Source organism: Pipistrellus hanaki (genome assembly GCF_964339955.1).
Source record: "Pipistrellus hanaki genome assembly, chromosome: 5".
Lineage (NCBI taxonomy): Eukaryota > Metazoa > Chordata > Mammalia > Chiroptera > Vespertilionidae > Pipistrellus > Pipistrellus hanaki.
This window is the reverse complement of record NC_140507.1, coordinates 34,761,068-34,782,112: the sequence shown is the minus strand read 5'-3', so window position 1 is coordinate 34,782,112 and position 21,045 is coordinate 34,761,068. Positions and strand designations below refer to the sequence as shown.

The 21,045-nt window shown below is 49.1% G+C and overlaps 1 protein-coding gene across 7 annotated transcripts in view; it reads left to right on the top strand.

The window, feature by feature from the left end:
* Positions 1-19,674, top strand: part of FAM193B (family with sequence similarity 193 member B) — a 32,977-nt gene extending 13,303 nt beyond the window's left edge. Inside the window, exons 2-10 of one of the 7 annotated variants that reach the window (XM_084886578.1) lie at positions 3,051-3,293; positions 4,310-4,541; positions 5,664-6,036; positions 8,831-9,029; positions 9,924-10,163; positions 16,481-17,498; positions 17,632-17,707; positions 18,523-18,620; positions 19,292-19,674. In XM_084886578.1, coding sequence (XP_084742704.1) covers positions 3,051-3,293; positions 4,310-4,541; positions 5,664-6,036; positions 8,831-9,029; positions 9,924-10,163; positions 16,481-17,498; positions 17,632-17,707; positions 18,523-18,619 — 2,478 coding nt within the window. In that variant the 3' untranslated portion in view covers position 18,620; positions 19,292-19,674. Of the gene's footprint in view, positions 1-3,050; positions 3,294-4,309; positions 4,542-5,663; positions 6,037-8,827; positions 9,030-9,923; positions 10,164-16,480; positions 17,499-17,631; positions 17,708-18,522; positions 18,621-19,165 lie in introns of all 7 variants that reach the window. The other 6 variants (XM_084886576.1, XM_084886577.1, XM_084886582.1 and 3 more) reach the window with 6 other exon arrangements.
* Positions 19,675-21,045: the final 1,371 nt, after the last annotated feature.

Here is a 21,045-nt window from a genome sequence, read left to right as displayed (position 1 = left end):
AGTGATAGAGGCCCAGGATGCCAAAGCCAGTATTGTTTCCGCTACACCCTAGCACTTTGCACACCAACTCTGGCACTAAATGCAGTCTATTGGTAGTACATTTAACTTATAAGAATTCTGTATTTGCTTTTAAAGAAAAAAGAAAAGAGCACTCAGTGTGGTTCAGTGGTTGAGCATAGATCCATGAGCCAAGGGGTCACTGCTTCAATTCCCGGTCAGTACACTTGCCCGGATTGTGGGCTCCATCCCCAGTAGGGGGACTGCAGGAGGCAGCCAATCTATGATGTTTCTCTTCAATGTTTCTGTCTCTCTCCCTTCCTCTCTCTCTCATATATATATGAAAACAGAAAAAAAATCCAATTAATCTTATATTGTTATAATGTATATTGTTATTGTATGTTGTACATTTGAATTCTAAGTCATACCTAAAACACATATGCTGTACTTCACAGGCCATATAAAGCATTTCAAGAATAAATTTACTCATAGAAGATTTTCATCTAATATAGTAACTTTAGAATCTAACACGTAACTGAAAAGAAGCTCTGTTGTAGTAAAATTACATGTCCAGGTGTTTGCCTTAAGACTGTGGTGACCATCGTTACAGGGAAGGAACATGGGTATGGGCCTTTGTTCCTCTGCAGTTATTATGGCTTATTGTAGCTATGAAAAGTTTTCTGGGTACACTTCGCAAAAAGGTCTTTTTTGCCTTAATCTCTCTGATCATCATTTTCCTCTATCCACCTTCCACCCTTTCCATGAGATACCACCAATGGGTTCTAGGAGGCTGTACCTTGTTGTAATTGCTACTGAGTAGCTGTCTTGCTCACTAAAATGTTTCCTTGGCAGAGACCGTGTAGGCTCTTGATATCTCATATGAGTTTCACATGTAAGGTTTCTATGCCTCTGGTATTCTTTTCAAAGGTCCTTGTACTTCCCCAAATAGTTCCTTATGTCCTTGGTACTACTGTTTGGTCCCTATTCTTCCCTAGAAATCAGGGACCAAAGTCAGTGTAATTGTAATGTGACAGATTTAAGGATACTCTGATTCCATCTTACTCTAAGAAGGCGATTTTATTTGAAAAAGATGATGGCATTGCCCAGCCAACATGGCTCAGTAGTTAAGTGTCGGTCTATGCACCAGAAGGTCACCGTTCAATTCCTGGTCAGGGTACATGCCTGGATTGCTGGCTTGATCCCCTAGTGTGGGCATGCAGGAGGCAGCCAATCAATGATTTTTCTCTCATCATTGATATTTCTCTCCCTCTCTCCCTCTCTGTTCTGCTCTGAAATCAATACAAATATATTTTAAAAAGAAAAAGATGATGGCATTAATTTTACTGGTAGGTTGAGAATGATAACTTTTATTATTCCTCTGCTTGGCCTTTGCAAACACCTGTTACCTTGCGGTGGGTAAGTTTGGAAGGTTATCCATTAACAGTTGCATGTAACAAACCACCCCAGAACATTGTGGCTTAAATCAATGTCATCTGTTACTTCTCATGAATATATGAGTTAACTGGGTATTTCTGCAGATTGGAGCCAGCTTGGCTGATCTTAGCTGTGCTCACTCATGTATCTGATCTGCCAGCCAATTGTCTAGAAAGACTCATTTTTCTTCACACGTCCCTCACGTCCCTCCAACAGCTAGCCTGATCATGCTTATGACATGGCAGAGGTGCAAGAGCGAGCAAGCCCAGCCATGCAAGGAAGCAAGTAGAAATGCATTCATTTTTCAAGCTTATGCCAGCAGCACATTTGCTAATATCCTATTAGCCAAAGAAAGTGACATGACCATGCCCAATGTCAGAGTGAGAGGGGACTGCAAAGCTGTAGCCATTAATTAGGGTCATTAAATCCAATTAGCCTCTTAGTCAGTACTCCTCAATGTGAAAGAAAACTATACATATGTCTAGTTCTCTTAGAAGGGAAAAAGAAAAATCCAGATAAGAATTACTATGTATTGGGACTATACTGTGGGTATGCACAGGGCTAGGCACTTGCCCTGTTTATGCATTGAGCCTCACAACTCTGCACGGTAGGTAGGAAATGGAGCTTGAGAGGTTAAATAACTTGCCCAAGGTCACCCAGCTAATGTGGGCAGGCAGGTGCTAGAGTACATATCGGTCTGACCTTCACAGCTCAGGTTCTTTTCACCACACCTCTGCCTCTCAGAAGCACCAGGGGTCTGCCTTACCTTCTCTCCAATTCCGTTTTCAATTCAGTTGATGCCTTTTGACTAGCTATACAAACCCTTCCTCCAAAATGCTGCTGTGATCCTAATGGAATTACATAGCTCTTCAGGAAACCCATGTCTTTCCACATGTTACATTACCTGAAATATTCTTTCCTTTCAGATGGCATTGGTCTGTAGACTGCACAGACAACGCAAGGATTGTGGCCTCTCTCAGACACCTCAGAGAAGGAAGGGCTATCTTCTCTTTAAACTTTAAGACTTGGTGACATTGGGACATTAAGGCATTTGAGCATGAGCTTTGAAGTCACCCTTACTGAGGTTTCAATCCTAGTTCAACCACTCACTAGCTCTGCAACATTTGACAACTTATTTAACTTCTTCTTTTTTTTTTCACAGATTCATTTTTTTCTAGTCATCAATTACTTTTTAAAAATATATATATATTTTATTGATTTTTTACAGAGAGGAAGGGAGAGAGATAGAGAGCTAGAAACGTTGATGAGAGAGAAACACCGACCAGCTGCCTCCTGCACACCCCCCATCGGGGATGTGCCCGCAGCCCAGGTACATGCCCTTGACCGGAATCGAACCCAGGACCCTTCAGTCCGCAAACCGACGCTCCACCACTGAGCCAAACCGGTTTCGGCCTTATTTAACTTCTTAAAATCTGTTTCTTCATCTTTAAAAATGGGAATAGTAACACCTACTTTGCAGAGCTGTTACAATGGCTAAAATTATGTAAAGTGCCTAACCCAGGGCATGGCACAGAATAAGTGACATTATTAGTATTGATAATATTATATCTAAGCAGCCTTTCCCCTCCTGGGAAACCCTGTTTCTGTCTGTTGGACAGGTTCCCCCCACCTCCAGCCAGTCTGTGCAGACTTGTTGCTTGCTGTGTCATCGGGAACGCAGAGGCTGGGAAGAAGGCCCTTCCCAAAACGGACTGGTGTTGCAGGGTGAGAAGCTGCCCCCTGACTTCATGCCAAAGCTCGTCAAGAATCTCCTAGGCGAGATGCCTCTATGGGTCTGCCAGAGCTGCCGAAGGAGCATGGAGGAAGATGAAAGGCAGACAGGTCGAGAGCATGCAGTGGCGGTAGGTAACCACTGTGAAGGGGTTCCTGAGTACAGGGGGGCTGCCTGCCCAAAGCAGTCAGGCTGTTGAACTGTTCCTTCCCTGTCCTCTCAGGTGGCTTTCCTCAGATGTCCCTTATGCCCAGGTGCTGAGAGACTGCTGGGCTGTACCCACATAGCATTAGTGGCTTAGGTTCACATGGCGGGGAAGAAGAGAGAGGGTTAAGGCAGCCCACTGGCCCCTGAGGAGAGTCTGCGTACAATGTGAGGGCCAGCTCATAGGAATTGATAGATAGGGACCCTGCTCTTTCCATGTGGCCATGCTGCCTTCAGCTCTGTGACAGCTTAAAAGCCAAGCAGTATGGCCTAGATGGCAAAGGTCAGTTTGAGGATCTGTAGTGTGCCTCAGAAGGCCTCTGAGATGCTGGGAGCCATCTAAGACTGCAATCTCCTGAATCAGAGCAGTCAGACCATCTTTGTTTCTTTTTAAAAAATATATATTTTATTGATTTTTTTACAGAGAGGAAGGGAGAGGGATAGAGAGCTAGAAACATCGATGAGAAAGAAACATCAACCAGCTGCCTCCTGCACACCCCGCTGTGGGGGTGTGCCCACAACCAATGTACATGCCCTTGACCGGAATCGAGTCCGGGACCTCTCAGTCCGCAGGCTGACACTCTATCCACTGAGCCAAACTGGTTTCGGCCCATCCTTGTTTCTTATTCCCCTCCAGCCCCTCTCTTTTATCCAGGACTCCTGACTTAAAGACCCTTCTCTCCTTGGTAGCTCTCTGGACTCCCAAAAGGCCCACAGTTGACCCCCCCCCCCCAAGTCTCTCACCAGCATACACACACTTTATTTCACTGGGAGCAGCACAGCCCGCTGGGAGCAACTTGGCCCTCTTTTCCTCTTGCGCCTGGAGCTGTGGGATTGTGCTTTGGCCTAGAGGAGGGACTCTCCTGGGTAAGCTTAGGCAGCCGAGGACTGGCTCTGATGTTTGCTGTTTCATCATGAGCCTCTTTCTTACTTCTTCTCCAGATATCCTTGTCCCACACATCCTGCAAATCACAGTCTTGTGGGGGTGACTCTCATTCCTCTTCGTCATCCTCTTCATCATCCTCATCCTCGTCCTCATCCTGCCATGGAAACTCAGGGGACTGGGATCCCAGCTCGTTCCTGTCAGCACATAAGCTCTCGGGCCTCTGGAACTCCCCACACTCCAGCGGGACCGTCCCAGGCAGCTCACTTGGGAGTCCTCCTTCCATCCCCGGTGAGTGTCCCAGCTCGGGAAAGAGACAGGCCTCAGAAATGTAGGCAGCTGTGTTTTTCTAACCACTTTGTTCAAACAAACCAGAAGATCAGTTATTAAATTAAGTAAATGTAGAGCTGTTCTAGTGGAAGCAGAAGGGCACTCCTTTCCTCAGGACTCTGAAGATAAAAAACACTGCTGTCATTGGCTCTGCTAGCTCTTCCCATAGAGCCAGAAGGGGACCTGGTGGGCACTGATGGAGTCTAGGAGGGCCCGTAGGGCACTAGGACCTAAATCACAGAACACCTGACCCCTACAGCAGCAGAGGACTTGGGTGCCTTTGTCGTCTTAGGCCTCCTTTCTCCACCTATGGGGTGGGTATAAAAGGCCGCACTTGTACCTACAGGAGGAGGACACTGCAAGCTGCCAGTTACTAGCCTGTTTTATAGCCCCATATGCCTTCTTTAGAACCTGAGGTAATCCTCAGAGACAAAAAGAAAAAATCGTGGCTTATTGATGTACTGTGTAAATAATGGAATTACTGTCTACTTGTAAGTGGAGTGGCTGAGTTCTTCAGAGGGGTGCTTTTCCCTCACTTGTGAGAGTTGAACAGTACATATTTCCAGTTATTTTGGTGCATAAACCAAAGTCATGTAAGCCTTTTTTTTTTTTTTTTTACTTCTCCGATTTCTGGGGCCACTGGAGAGTCTCACTCCTCATGACCCAGAGACAGAATCTCAGCCTGCTGCTTGCTGGTTTCTACAGATCCTGCCCTGAGTCTGAGAAGTACCTGAGCAGGCAGGTCGTAGAGAGACCCTGACAGACAGAATACATTTCCCTGCTTGTGCCACAGTAGAAGTGTGCGGCCTTCCGTGGGGCTGGCATTCCTGATGCCTTCTCCCTCAGGCCTGGGCTTCTCAAGCTTGTCCAGCCGAACTGCTGCCTGCAGAGAAACCTCTCCAGCCCAAGGTGGCACTGCTAGACATTCCCAAAAGCTCATGGGTCTACTGTGCTGAGGTACTGTGCTCAAATATGTCCCTCTGTTCGCAGTAAGCAGGGTGCTGGGGCAGCGGGTCCTTCGGTTTTCCTCCCAGAGATCTGTGCCCTCCCTCTATGACACCTTTCTCCCCCATTTGTCCACAGGTGAGGTTTTCCCCATCTCGGAGCACCGCCGGCACTCAGACCTCACTGCTCCACCCAACAGCCCCACTGGCCACCATCCTCAGCCAGTGTCACTGATCCCATCTCACTCTGGAACCTTTGGCTCACCATCCCACCCCCACCTGCTGCCCACCTCCCCCACAGCACCATTCCCTGCGCAGGTTTCAGAATGCCCTGTTGCTGCTGCCGCCGCCCCACACACCCCAGGGGCATGTCAGAGCCCCCACCTGCCTTCCACCAGCATGCCACTCCTGAAGATGCCTCCTTTCCCGGGGTGCAGCCACCCCTGTAGCGGGCACTGCAGTGGGCCTCTGCTCCCACCACCAGGCTCACAGCAGCTTCTTAACACTCACAGGTGAGTGAGTGGCCTGAGGACAAACTCTTTGCTGACGTGGGCTTAGAGCTACCGTTGGGGTGGAACTTAAAGGGTAGACTCTATTTATGGTTGTTTTTTTCATAGTTTTTACAATTATAAAAGAAATATGTATTTGTTATTTTTTAAAAACTTGGGAAAATTGCTCTGTCTGGTATGGCTCCGTAACTAGAGCATTGGCCCTCGTACCAAAAAGTTGAGGGTTTGATTCACGATCAAGGGCATGTGCCTGGGTTGCAGGTTCACTCCCTGCCCCGGGGCACAATTGGGGTATGGGGGGAGGCAACCAGTCAAGTGTGTCTCTCACATCGATGTTTTTTCCTTTCTCTCTTCCTGCCTTCCCTTCCCCCTCTGTCTCTCTCCCCTTTCTCCTTTCCTTGCACTCTCTCTGAAAAGCAATGGGGAAAATATCCTCATGTGAGGATTAACCAGAAAAAAAAAATTGGAAAAATTTAGAAATGTATATAAAGAAAAAAATGTCCTCAATCAAAAGATACATTTCTAATGCTGCAGTATAGCTTCTTGATGTTTCTCTGTGTAGCATATTGGGTCTCTCTTTGATATACTTTTAAAAAAAATTGATTTTAGAGAAAGAGAGAGAGAATCAACGAATTGTTGTTACACTTATTTATTCATCTGTTGGTTGATTCTAGCATGTGCCCTGACTTGAGGATTGAACCCACAACCTTGGTGTATCGGGATGATGCTCTAACCAACTGAGTTACCTGGCCAGGGCACTATACATTTTTGTGTAACTTTTTTTTTTTTAACATCATAACATTGATAATTTCTCAAGTTAAAAATTCTTCTTGCCGAAACCGGTTTGGCTCAGCGGTAGAGCGTCGGTCTGCGGACTGAAAGGTCCCAGGTTCGATTCCGGTCAAGGGCATGTACGTTGGTTGCGGGCACATCCCCAGTACGGGGTGTGCAAGAGGCAGCTGATCAATGATTCTCTCTCATTGATGTTTCTAACTCTCTATCCCTCTCTCTTCCTCTCTGTAAAAAATCAATAAAAATATATTTTTAAAAAAATTCTAAACACTTTTCAGTGGCCCCTTAATATCTCATTATATAGCTCTAGCATATATATATATATTTTTATCATTCTCTTACCCCTGAACATTTAGGCATTTCCAGTTTTTAAACCATTATAAACAAGGCTGTTATAAGCATCCTTGCACCAAAGTCTGTGTTTGAGTTGTGAATCGTGTCCTTAAGGTAGAGTCCTAAAGTAACTCTAGTTATTGAGAAAGGTTATATTAATATACTAGAGGCCCGGTGCATGAAATTTGTTCACGGGGGGGGGGGGGGGGTGTCTTTAGCCCAGCCTGCACCCTCTACAATCTGGGGTCCCTTGGAGGGTGTCTGACTGACATCCCTGTCACAATATGGGACTGCTGGCTCCCAACCACTCGCCTGCCTGCCTGATTGCCCCTAACCGCTTGCCTGCCTGCCAGCCTGATTGCCCCTTCCAGCCTGATCGATGCCTAACAGGCTCCCTGCCGGCCCTGTTGTCCCCAACTGCCCTCCCCTGCAGGCCTGGTTGCCCCCATCTGCTCTCCCCTGCAGGCCTGGTCACCCTCAACTGCCCTCTCCTGCAGGTCTGGTAGCCCCCAACAGCCCTCCTCTGCAGGCCTGGTCTCCCCCCCCACAACCCAACTGCCCCCAACTGCCCTACCCTGCTGGCCTGATTGTCCACAACTGCCCTCCCCTGTTGGCCATCTTGTGGAGGCCATTTTGTGACCACATGGGGGCGACCATCTGGAAACCACATGGGGGCAGCCATCTTGTGTGAGGGCGTGACTATCAATTTGCATATTGCTTTATTATATAGGATTTTTGAAAGATACAGTTATTTGGAGAAGATAGAGGTCTATTTTTTATTATAAATCAGATCTGTGTTTATTATATATACATTTGTAGTTGCCCACTCTAAAATCCCACCTCTTTTAGCAATTTTCCCTCCTTGTCTCTCCCACACGCGTTTATGATGTCTGTATGGTCGGCAGTTTCACTTAGCATTTTTCAGCCTCTTGTGTGGTCTTCTGAGCCTCAGCTTCATGGATGGGAGGATATTCTCCACAGTGCACTTTATCATTCTCTAGTCACTGAATATTTAGGTCATTCCAACATTTCCCCCCCTAAATAATTCTATTTTCATTAAAAAAAAAAATATATATATATATATATATATATATATATATATATATATATATATATATATTGATTTCAGAGAGAGAGGAAGAGAGATGGAGAGAGAAACATCAGTGATGAGCCCTTACCGGTTTGGCTCAATGAATAGAACATTGGCCTGCGGACTCAAGGGTCCCAGGTTCGATTCTGGTCAAGGGCATGTGGGCACATCCCCAGCGGGGGGTGTGCAGGAGGCAGATGATTGATGTCTCTCTCTCATCGATGTTTCTAACTCTGCTTTTGGAGAGTGCACAGTTGATCTGAGACAAATAGATCGCTATAGTAAAGTGTGATAGATGATAGGATGGAGACAAAGTCCTGGAGGGTCACATGGTGGGTGAGGTCAGGAGAGGCATGGGGACTTTTCCAGAACAATGCATTGAGCTGGGCCCTAAGGGATAATGAGGGTGATAGCCCTGTAATTATGAGGGACATCAATGCCGTCTGACTGCCTTGACCTTTGTGGGATGAGGCAGCTTAAGGGCAGTCGGGTCATTGATGGTGGGCTGCTTCTCCTGGTCTTTGTTGTAACCTGCTCCTGCCACACCCTCACCTTTGGGCCTGTCTTTCTCCCCATCAGCAGAGACCCCGGGTGCAAGGGACACAAGTTTACACATAGTGGCCTGGCCTGTCAACTGCCCCAGCCCTGCGAGGCAGATGAGGGGCTAGGCGAGGAAGAGGACAGCAGCTCAGAGCGTAGCTCCTGCACCTCGTCCTCCACGCACCAGAGAGATGGGAAGTTCTGTGACTGCTGCTACTGTGAGTTCTTCGGCCACAATGCGGTGAGTGAGCCTGCCCATGCCTGAGAGGGCTAGGGGCCAGCCCAGGTGAGCCGGGGGAGTGCCTGCTCTCTCCAGAAACCCCTTGCTCAAGGGGATAATAACCTCGCTGGGACCCTGTGAGTCTTCGCACCTGTGTCTGCTCACTTGATCCTTACAGCAAATTGGTGAGGTAGGGATTTTTAATCATTTTGCTAATTTTGCTATTTTCATGGTTTCTCTTAAGATGATTTTTTTTTTTCCCTATGCAAAAGGAAAGGAAATGGCAGAGAGGAAAGCTATAATTCTGATGCGTTTGTGTATGGCATAATCACTGAGAAGTGAACACTTGTGCAATGAAGGCAGAATGGAAGCAAAAGCTCTCAGTCCCCCAAGTGTGAGAGCCAGCTGAGGGACAGGCCATGTGCACAGATGGTGCCAGGAAGGAGGCACAGAGCAGAATACATGCTGTCTCTGGACAAGGGGAGGAAGCAGTTCAGAAGTCTTCTAAGGTGAAGAGGAAGGGACCACCAACGAGGGAAGAGCAGTTGAGAACAGAAGAAATGAAAGTAATTGCATTGCTAGTCACCTTTTAGCTAGGTGTTATCCTCATTTTAGAGATGACAAAATTGAGGCTCGCAAGACTCAATGACCTGCCCAAGGTCATACATCTTCCAAGTGACAAAGCCTGGGCTCAAACCTGCTTTCCTGGCTCCCATGCCAGTGTGCTCCCAATGCTGTCACATATCTCCTACTCCCTCCTCCCACCTCCTGGCTGAGGTGAAGCCATTTGCCCTCTGTGGCTCTGGTAGAAAGAACAGTTGTCTCGCTTCTTACCACATGTTTGGTGCCAGCGGGTGGGAGTCCTGCGGGCTTCTCAGGCCCAGGGTGTAATGTCAGCACCTCCCCCTCCCCCAGCCACCCGCTGCCCCGACGAGTCGGAATTATACCGAGATCCGAGAGAAGCTCCGTTCAAGGCTGACCAGGCGGAAAGAGGAGCTGCCCATGAAGGGGGGCGCCCTGGGCGGGATCCCTGGGGAGCCCGCCGTGGACCACCGAGATGTGGATGAGCTGCTGGAATTCATCAACAGCACGGAGCCCAAAGTCCCCAACAGCGCCAGGGCCGCCAAGCGGGCCCGGCACAAGCTGAAAAAGAAGGTGGGTGTGGGGGGGGAGCCCAGCTCTATCACCTCTTCTTCCTGAGGAATCCCTTGCCCCAACCCCCAGGACTTCTGGGGCATGAATACTGCTGGCTGCCAAGGACCTTGGCGTGGCTCACTGCTCTGGGAAGGTCTGAATGAGTTTGGGAGGCATCAGGGTCATCGGGGTCAGGGAGACTGGGGGCCAGTGACTGGAGGATAAACGAGTCCTGGCCTCAGAAGCAGCTTGCTGGATTCTTTCAAGCCCAGGACTTGCTTCAGTCATTCAGACACTTAATCATTCAGCAAAAACAAAGCATTTGTTAAATTCCAGTGGAGAGACTGACACAAAACTTGGTGAGCACATTAGTGTGTGACGTACTGGGATGAGGGAAGCCCCCCATCCTGCTTGGGCTTGCTGGAAATGGCCATACCAAGAGGCTAACTCTGGAACTGAGTCACAGGGAGTGAATACAACTCATCAGGAGGGCCCTCCTGGCAGCGGGCATGACACTGTCACAGCAGTAGTGCAGCCAGGGCTCAAACAGGAGAGGAAGGACAGACAGTGGCGGTGAGGAAGGGCCTACAAGGCTTGATCCTACAGCTGAGAGGGAGTCACTGGAGGGCTTTAATCAAAGAACAGCTCGTCGATTCTGTGTTCCAAGATTATTGTGTGGCAATATGGAAGGTAGCCTGGTGAAGTGATACTCCAGATGAGAAAGCCGAGAGTCAGAGTACAGATGATTGATGGTGGTACTGGACAAGAGGTGTATTTTCAGAGACAGAAGTGACAGGCTTTGGTGATTTGATTACAAGACAGAAAGATAAAGGAGTTAGGGATGTTTCCCAAGTGTCTGCTTAAGTGACCGGTAGAATGGTGTACCTTTCACTGAGCCAGGATGGGATTGGCAGAAGACAGGAATTCAGCTGGGGCGTGTTCCCTCAGAGGTTCTCACGAGACATCCAAGTGGGGATGGAGGTGTGGGGCTGGGCGTTGCCAACGTGGGCATGTAATTGAAGCCATGGGAATAACCTAAACTGAGGCCAGTGAGTTTTTCCCGGGCAGCCCTGGTGCCAGGCAGCCCTGATGCCAGGCAGCCCTAGGGCTTGATGGCTGGTCCCCTGCCACCTCATTACCTTTTTTGCCTGCCTACTCCCGGCTGCATCTGCACAGTGTCATACTTGAGAGCCCAGCAGCCTAGGAGATTGGGTTTGACAACCAGCCGGCTCCAGGTCCTGGGTGGTCAAACAGCCCTGGTATTCTGGAAAGCAACAGTGGTTTTCCATCTTTTTCCAACCCAAAGGACAAACCAAGACCTTTGTCCTTCACCCTGAAGCGGGTTCCCACCGCTGCCCTCAGAATGTGGTCAGCATTTTCTCCCTCCTGTCCAGCATTGCCTGGCCAGAAGTGTCCTGTCGGCAGCCTGGCCTCTTTGACCTTTCTTGGCCTCTTAAGGCAGTTAGGTATCAGTGGACATATTTTGCAGTTCCTAGGCCTTGGTGTGCTTTTCATAAATCTGTGTGCCACACATTCTTTTTCCTTCACTAATAATGCTCTCTTCTCTTCCCTGACAACTTCCTTCCAAGCTCAATTCAGATGTCTCCTCTCTTGCAGCCTTGCTCAGGTAACTTCTTCCACTGTATTCCTGCTACACCTTGCATATCTCTCTAGTCTGCCATTTATCACACACTAGTCACTTACTCAAAAACTCACTGCACAGTAGAGACCAGGATACAGTGGAAGCAGCCAGTTGCAATGCCATGTGATAGGCCATCATGGTCATTGTCTTTTTATATGTGAGCCTCCTCCCTGTGTCTTTCCACCTATCTCCTAGCCTTACAACCTGGCTATTCACCGAAAACACAGCTTTCCGTAGTAGTCACCCAATAGATGCTCATTCTGTCCCGCCATGGGAGACAAATAAAGCCAAGTGAGTTTCTGCCTCCTTAGATCATTTCCAGACCATGATTCTCTCCCCTCCTCCTTTGGAACTGACCCATGCCTTTGTCATCTGCAATCTCCCAGCCACTCCTCTTTATTCACTGAAGACTGTCACCTATCCCATTCTCCCCTTTTCAGACCAGGTGAGGTCATTTACTCTCTTAACAATACTCTCAATTCCTTTTCCCATTGCCCTTCCATTAGCATTCACTCAGAAAAACCGCAGCCCTGGGTTTGAACCCAATCCATCTCAAGAAGAGCACTGACTCGAATCTATCTGTGGCACCAGGGCTGCATGGACTCTCACTTGCCTGAGCCCCCTACATTGCCTAGCAGGCCTCTGCTTTTCTTACTTCTGATCACTTCATTCATCACAGCCCCTTTATCAGACCTCCATTCTTTAACTTCCAGGTTTTCCCCACCCACACCTTATTTTTTGGCAAATAACCTTATTTCCTGTTTCACCAAGCCCAGTGGACAGGCATGCTCTCAACATCTTACTGCCCCAGGGTAACTTATAATGAGGATGAGTTACCCTTTTTCCTAGCTTAGGCCCATACAGACCTTTCTTGCCTCTTCAGGCTGCCATCGACTTCCTGTCCTATACCTGCAGCCTCTCCTCTGGGCTCTTTCCCATCAGCATTCTGCTGTGCCTAGTATTCTTTTTTTTTTGTATAGCAAAGGTGGAAAATTGATTGAAGAACCAAGTACAGATTCCCATATGGGGAGGGGGAAAGAATCTCACAGCACAGACTCCCCCACGGAGAAGGGGAAAGGGTCCCACAGAACGGACTCCCATGTGGGGAGTGGGAAGAGTCCTCCCCAGTACTCCAATTTTGAAAGCAAACTGTTCCTTGAGCATACAGCCTGTCTCGCCCCATTCATCTCTTTCCTCTCATCATAGCCAAATCTCTTGAAAAAATATTCTCTGTATTCACTGTCTTCTATCTCATTACAACCTCTTTTCCACCCCCACCCCACCAGAAAGCTACCAGTGACTTCTTTGTTGCCAAATAGTCATATTTTCTGTTCCATCTTCTTTGTCCACTAGGCAACATCTCACATTTTGTGTATGTTCTCCTCTTCAAACATTCTTTTCTTTGGCACCTCCATTCTCAGTTTGGGGGGTGGAGGGAGATACAGGAAAGGACAATGGGAATGCCAAATTTGCCACCTTCCTCTCTGCCCTCTTTTCTGTCTTCTTTGTGAGCTCCTCTTCTTCTGTCTGACCTTCCTGCTTGAGGACACCTCCCTGGGACAGAGAAGCCATCTAGATAGTGTTGCCTCCCTGTGTGGTCTGGCCACTTGTTTCCCCCTGCACTTCACACTGATGTCCACTACTGCTACCAGGCACCTCTTCACGACATTCCACAGGCACTAAAACTCAGTACATCCAAAACAGCCTATCTTTCTCCAAGAGGCCTGCTCCTCCTCCTCCTCCATTGTCTGTTTAGTTGGATGCACCACTCTCCACCCAGCTGCCTGAATCAGAACCTGAGTGCCATCTTGGGAGGAATGCATTGTGGTGATCGAGGGCAGTGGGCCTTGGAATTGGACCTCAGTTTGAAACTGGCTCTGCCACCCTTGCTGTATGACCTTGGGCAAATCACTTAACCTTCCAGCCTCAGTTTCTTCATCAATAAAATGAGAAGAACAGTAGAACCTAACTCAGATTATTGCGAGGATGAAATGGAGTGATGCATAGAAAAGGTTCAGCACAGTGAACAATTGGTCATTGTAGCCACTGTGGCAGAAAGGTGGTTGTCAGGGTTGTTTTCGTGACTCATCTCATTCTCCCCACCCATCACTGAGAGTCCTGGCCATGCTTCCTCCCAAGTAGCTCAAACCATCCACTTCTCTCCACCTGTGGCCACTACTTAAAAATGGCTGAATGTGGCCGCAGGATCGAACCCAAACTTAAGCGTGGCCTCCAGGACTCTTCAGGATCTAGCCCCTGCTTAGCTTGCCAGCTTCACCTCTGTCCCTCTGGCCTTCCTGCCGGCTCCACCCTACCTACCCTCAAAAGTAATCCGGACTCCAGCTGTACCTCTGAGTGGTTTGCACTCCCTAAAGATTTTGTGTTTTTCAATTTCCCAGCCTTTCTGCTTGTCTTCTGTCAGGACAGTGCTTGTCTCACTCCAGGATAATCCTCCTCACCTTTATGCTCAGGGAGATACTTCCACCCCCGGGAAGCATTCCCTGATGGCCCAGTCTGGGTTCCTAGAGCACCCTGTGCTTTTTCCCCCAGAGCTCTTGTCACTGTTACTCAGAAGTCACTGACACTCAGAATTAAACAGCCTGTTTGCTGTGTGTCCATCTCTCCAAGCACATCAGGTCAACAAGTAGAGACTCTCATCTGCACAACTGTATTCTCAGAGCCCAGTCTAGTGCCTCAGAGTCGATGGTCATGAAATGATTGTCAAAAGGGACTGAAAAATACAAGAACTCAGCTGGATGTGCTGTCTCAACTCTGCCACCTACTAGCCACGTAACCTTGAGCCAGTTCCTTATTCTTTCCAAAGTCAAGTGCCCTCATCTGTAAATTGAGGACAATGATGCAACAAGGGCAGTTGTGAGGATTAAATGAGACAGCCTGTGAGCTCATGGTGTCCAGCAGAAAATGTGTTTCCCGCTTCTCACGACCAAATCATATGCGGTTCCATATCACTCCCTCTACACCAGTTTTCAGACATCTTTGTTTAGCAGCAGAACTAACTATTCTGAAAATGAAAGGGAACTCAGTTTCTTTCTTTTTATTGAATTTATTGGGGTGACGCTGATTAACAAAATTATATAGTTTTCAGGTGCTCATTCCACAACACTTAATCCTATACACTGTATTGTGTGTTCATCACCCCAACTCAACTCTCTCTCCATCACCATGTATCCCCTCTGTATCCTCCTCTTTCTTCCTCACCCCCCTTCCCCAGAACTGTTTTTAACAAAAGCAAAGGTGTTCTGGTATAGGGCAGGAGTGAAGAGAAGGGCTTTCCAATCCTTTGTGCATCCCCCATGGCCTTGAACTCCATGATACATACTGGAAACACTCCAGGTTGAGCTACTCCCTCATCTGAGCAACACCGTTGTCAAGGTGTGCAGCTTTACTTGTGCCCAGGGAGAGGGACACACACCCTCTCAGGTGTCCTCATAGCAACCCTATTAAGTATAAGTAGGTAATTTTTCTCCCAAGTTTACAAATGGGGATAATAAAGTTCAAAGTGATTTGTCCAAGGTCCCACAATTGTGGTCCTAGTTAGTTGTGGGGTCAGTGTTCAAAAAAGATAAGAATAAATAAATGTATGCCCGTTGGGGAACAGGGTCACTCTCTTTAAGTTGACTCTGAGGTGGTGGCATGTCCCCACTTTCCTTTTTCTGGTTCTTCCCCTTCGGTCCCAAATCACCTGGAAATATGTAAAATAGTGGAAGTCATTCAGTCCCTGGCACAATACCTGTCCACCACCCTCTCATAAGCCTTTGACATCTGTCTCCTCTCTTCCTGTAAAAGCCTCATTTGTTCTGCTGGTGCTTTGAGATTGGGCAGAGAGGTGGGGTGAAAGCCCATATACTTTCCTTTTTACTCTCCAGATCTGGCTCTGTCAGCACTGATGGGCAGGGTCTAGCCTCCCTGAGCCCCCTGGGTCTCACCTGGGCAAAGGGGCTACTTTTACATCTTGCCCTAGGGATCCCCTTGTGGCTGTCCATTGTATGCTGTGGGGCACACTTTAGGTGTGGTCTTGATTTTTGAGGCCAACCGAGTAGTGAGTGGCCTTCCTATGGAAGCTTGGCCCTCTTCAGTGGCACCTGTATACAGCATCAGGAGGGCACACATTCTTGACCACCCAAAGCAGTCTGATCTGCCATGTCAGTCTCACAGCCCCACATGTTCCTTCCTGAAAGATCCATATGATGGCATAGCTTTTTACCCTACAACCTGCAGAATTGGAAGAAATGCCTCTATAACAGCCATCTTCCTCACATCCGTCCCCACTTTGGTCTTGACTCCAAAATTATTGTCCTCATTTTGCACATGAGTCCACTGAGACTCAGCAAATAAGTGGATTGCTTAAGCTCAGGCCTGGAAGGCAAGATTAAGTGAACTATGTTCCCACCCCTTTGAGTCCAGCCTTCTTAGGCCCTAGGACTGACACTGGTGTTCCTGGTGAACAAGCTGTAAAAACCTTGCCCTCTGGGTCTAACTGCCTCTACCTCCAGGATATATACCTGTCTGATTGCACTTCATCTTTACTCCTGCAGGGTGGGAAAGCAGGCCAGGATTTCAAGGTCCTGCTTTTAGCCAATCAGTGGCAGCGCTGGGCCCCAGGCTGGTGTGTCAAGTGTCATGTTGTGCCTGGTAGCTGCCAGGCCCCTGCTGAAACTGCCTCTTGTATTGGCAGGAAAAGGAGAAAGCCCAGTTGGCAGCAGAATCTCTAAAGCAGATGAATTGTGGTGCTTCTGGAAGCCAGGAGCTGAGGCCTGCCAGGGAGAGGTTTTTGGAGTGGCCTGACCAGGAGCTGGATCGGGTCAACAGCTTCCTGAGCAGCCGTCTGCAGGAGATCAAGAACACTGTCAAGGACTCCATCCGTGCCAGCTTCAGTGTGTGTGAGCTCAACATGGACAGCAATGGCTTCTCTAAGGAGAGGGCTGCTGAGCCAGAGACCCAGAGTCTACCCCCCTTGAACCTCAATGGCTCCTCAGGGCACCGGCCTGACATCAACCTTGACCTTTCCCCTTTGACTTTGGGCTCCCCTCAGAACCACATGTTACAAGCTCCAAGTGAATCAGCCTCACCATGGGCAGAAATGAGAAGCCCCCAGCCACTATGGACAGAGGTGAGGGGCCCTCCTCCTGGTATCATCCCGGAGAATGGGCTAGTGAGGAGACTCAACACCGTGCCCAACCTGTCCCGGGTGATCTGGGTCAAAACACCCAAGCCAGGCAACACCAGCTCTGAGGAGCCAAACCCAAAGGACGTCCCTAGTAATAAGCAGGAGGTGCCTGACCCTGTGGCCTCAGGTGGGAAGCCGCGGAAAGGCAAAAGACAGGGTGGTCAGGCTAAGAAGAGTGAGGCAACTCTAGCCCCCAGGTCTTCGGCCAGCCTGGAGGCTCCCGGTGCTAAGGGCCAGACATCCAAGCAGCCAGGCAAGACCCTGGAACCTCCCAAAGTGGGCTGCGGTGCTGAGGCCGGAGAGGGGAACCCAGGAAACCGGCCAGAACCAGGCTGGGCTAGCAGCCCAAAAGCTGACAAGGAGAAGGGCAGCTCTTGGCGAAACTGGCCAAGTGAGGCCAAGGCACGGCCTCTGCAACAGGAGTTTGTGCAGCCCTCAGGCCCAGCAAGGCCACAGAGCTTGCCACAGGGCAAGGGCCGCAGCCGTCGGAGCCGCAACAAGCAGGAAAAGTCGGCCTCCTCCTTGGGTGAGTGCACCAGGAACAGTGGCTGGCCCCCACCCTGCCAGCCCACGGGGTGGAGGGCAGTCCTCATGTGTGGGCAGCACTGACCCAGAGGCCTGGCTGTGGGCACTGAGCCCTCCTGGCTGTGTCTTCCTAGACGATGTGTTCCTGCCCAAGGACATGGATGGGGTGGAGATGGATGAGACTGACCGGGAGGTGGAATACTTCAAGAGGTAGGTGTGGGGCCACCTGCTGTCCCGCCCGCACCCAGGCCTTTAAGAAAGGGCCTCCCTCATCCCTGAGCCCTGGGATGGAGAGCCTCTCCAGCCCTCCTGGCTTTCCCCACAGTCTCCACACTAAAGGAGCCACCTGGCAGGATGGGGCATCTGGCAAGCTGCAAGGGACTGAATGAAGAAGGTGTGCGTGCCAGACCCCAAGAACCAGGCCTTTTTCCGGCTTCATTCACTTTGTTTATTCACTTGTACTTCCTCTACTCTGCTGGACTGAGCTCTGGGGCAGAGGTGAATCAAACAGTCTAGGTGGGGAGAGAGCATAAACCCACCGGCTGGCAATAAGTGCTGCTACAGGAGTGAGTGGTGGGAACAGCCAGAGCAGCCCTCCCAGAAGAGGTGATAACCAAGCTGAAACTTGAGGAATAGGAATAAGTGGGCCAAGGAAAACAAGGATATTTGTGACAGTGGAGTCAGCACAGACAGAGATTTGAGGGTGAAAGAAACATATCCTTAGGGGAATGAAAGGCAGCCCAGCATAGCTAGAGTAAAATACAGGGTGAGGAGGGCGTCATATAGTAAGGCCGTGTCAACTCTCTTCATATCTTGTCCCCTGGGCTCGTGGGTGCTCCATCCTGATAGCCCCCATCCAGCACAACTACCATACCTGCAAGACCCCAGCAACCAGGAGCTGGAGAGGTTGTACAGAGCTGACCTCTCTGCTTTAGTGACCAGAACACAGGGGTCTAGGAGAGGGGTTCAGTAGGCTGGGGAATCTTTGATTGTGCTTCTTCTGTGTCATCCCCCAAACCTGACAGATTCTGTTTGGATTCTGCAAAGCAAACACGTCAGAAAGTTGCTGTGAACTGGACCAACTTCAGCCTCAAGAAAACCACTCCCAGCACAGCTCAGTGAGGTATACAAACCCCCAAGTGTCGCGTGCACCTTCTTCTGATGCTCTGCCAGCTTCTGTTGCCACCAGAACATTTCATGCTCTGAGGCACAGGGAATTGGACTGGGGGCTTGGTATCCTGGTCCCTGCACCTCCACAGTGACAGCCGAGCAGCCTATGCTCTCCAGAGGCACAAGCCCTGTCTATTCTGCAGCCATTTACTCCCTAGGACTCTGTCCTTACATTGCTCCTCCCTGGGCCAGGCCCTCCTGTGAGATCTCTTTTCCAAGACAAAAGATGCTCCCTCCCCGTCTCCTTTGACCTTTATCCTCCAGAGCAGGAGTCTGAGTGCAGAGGCAGTGTCTCCCCTGCCTGTACCCACAAGAGCACTTGCCAGAGCACTTGCTCCACATTGGCCTGGGGGAAGGGTGTGCTGCCTGCCCCAGAGAGCTGTGAGCTCCTTAGGAATAGTCCCACATTTCTTTAGATCTAGGATGATGTTTCACATGCTGATGAACAAAACTGGGGCTGTTTCCTGGCAGGGTTTTAATTTTCATCCTCTGCTGTAGGTGACTGAAGAAGTCTGTGGAAGAAAAAGTAGGAGGCAACTGTTCCTCCCTCCACCTTGGACCCATGGCATGGTGGCATGGGAAGACTGTTACTCACCATGTTGTCATGCTCTTCTGTTTTCTCAGCCCCTGCTGGGTCCAGCTTCTTCAGGTGTCCTGAGACCCCCAACTGCCAGCTGAAGGTCTACAGTTTCTCCTCCATATCCCCACCCAAGACCCTCCTTGCTCCCCGCCATCCTGGACCAACCAAAAGCTGAGCAGATGCTCTGCCGGGCCGGGCCCCCTCAGGACCTCCACAGAGCCGCCTCCTGGTGCTATGCAGCCTCCATATTCAGAGCCCGGAGGCTGGGCTGGCCTGTGGGCCAGGGGCTGATGGTACTGCTGGCCCAACACTGCTCATTTTGTGTTTGGTATTTTTGTTTTTGTTTGTTTGTTGTTTTTTAATTCCTTACTTTTGATACTGTGAAGATCTTTCCTACCGAAAGATAAAACAACATTTGGACACAGAATCGGTGTGTTGGTCTTTTGCTAGACTGGGTCAGGGGTGAGGTGAGGGATATAATCAGAAGCATGAGGTCTGCCTTAGTCACTAAGCATGTTAGGTATGTACTGTGTTATCAATGGCTTGGCAATGTTTCCACTTAATTCTTGCATCTGTTCTAAGTGGGACTATTAAGTGGGAAGTTTATAGATGAAACTAAAGCTAAGACAAGAAAGTGACTAGTGAACTCAGTCTGGCTGACTAGGGTTAAAGCACACGTCTCTGTGCCCTTTCCTCCTGTTGTGAGGCCTTGTATGGGAGCAGCCCTTTCCCCACACTGTCTGTTTCTCCCTTGTAGGATGGGTGAATGGGAGGAATGGGACTTGGTCTGGATAGCTGATGTGAGAAGGGGCTTGAGGCCTTTATGGAGGGTGTTTTGAGGTTGTCAGGGAAAGTTTGGAGGGGGAGGGAGTGTAGATTGAGTTTTTATAAATTGGATCTGACTTTCCAACTGGAATAAGACATGTAGCTTAAATACTCAACAGTTAAGAGGATAAACCCTTCTGTAAAGTAAAGCAAACTATCTCCCTTCCCCATTAGATTTGCTTTGTAAATTCAAATTTTAATATAATACGTTTGCTAAAAATGCCTCACACACCTCAGGCCCTTTGAGATACAACATGCCTGTGTGGGAGGAGGTTCAGTCCACTTCCTCCCTGCCTAAGCTACAACCATACCTCGGCCCTCAGCCACACTCTCCAGGATCTTCTCTTCCTTCAACTGCTTTTCCTTAGCAGACTCCTTGCGCGCTGAGGAGAAAAGCAGACAAATGTCAGAGAGACACCAAAGCAGTGCACCAAAGCAGTTGACTAAAATCAACTCTAACTTTAGCTCATGTGGGGAGTGACGGAGGCAGTGGCCACACACTAAGTACCTTAAAAAAGTTTTTTTAAATTGATTTCAGAGAGGAAAGGAGAGGGAGAGATGGAAACATCAATGATGAGAGAGTATCATAGGTCTGCTGCCTCTTGCATGCCCCCTACTGGAGATTGAGCCCGAAACCTAGGCATGTGCCTTTGACCAGAATCGAACCCAGCACCCTTCAGTCTGAAGGCTGATACTGCTCTGCCTATTGAGCCAAACCAGCTAGGGGGACTAAGTACCTTTATGTAGTATTTGGAGCAGGATCAGAAACAGCTCCCTTTTCCCATCCCACCCCTCCACCTGGTTGAGCCCCACCATTGGCTAGCAGTCAGTGCCACCTTCCTCTTCTAAAGAAGTGAAACAGCATTGCCCACAGGCTCACAATTCCAGTTCCCAGGGAAGTATGGACACTCGTATAAAACCTTTCTCTGTGTATTTATTACCTGTGTTCCTCTCACTCTCTAACTGTTGCACC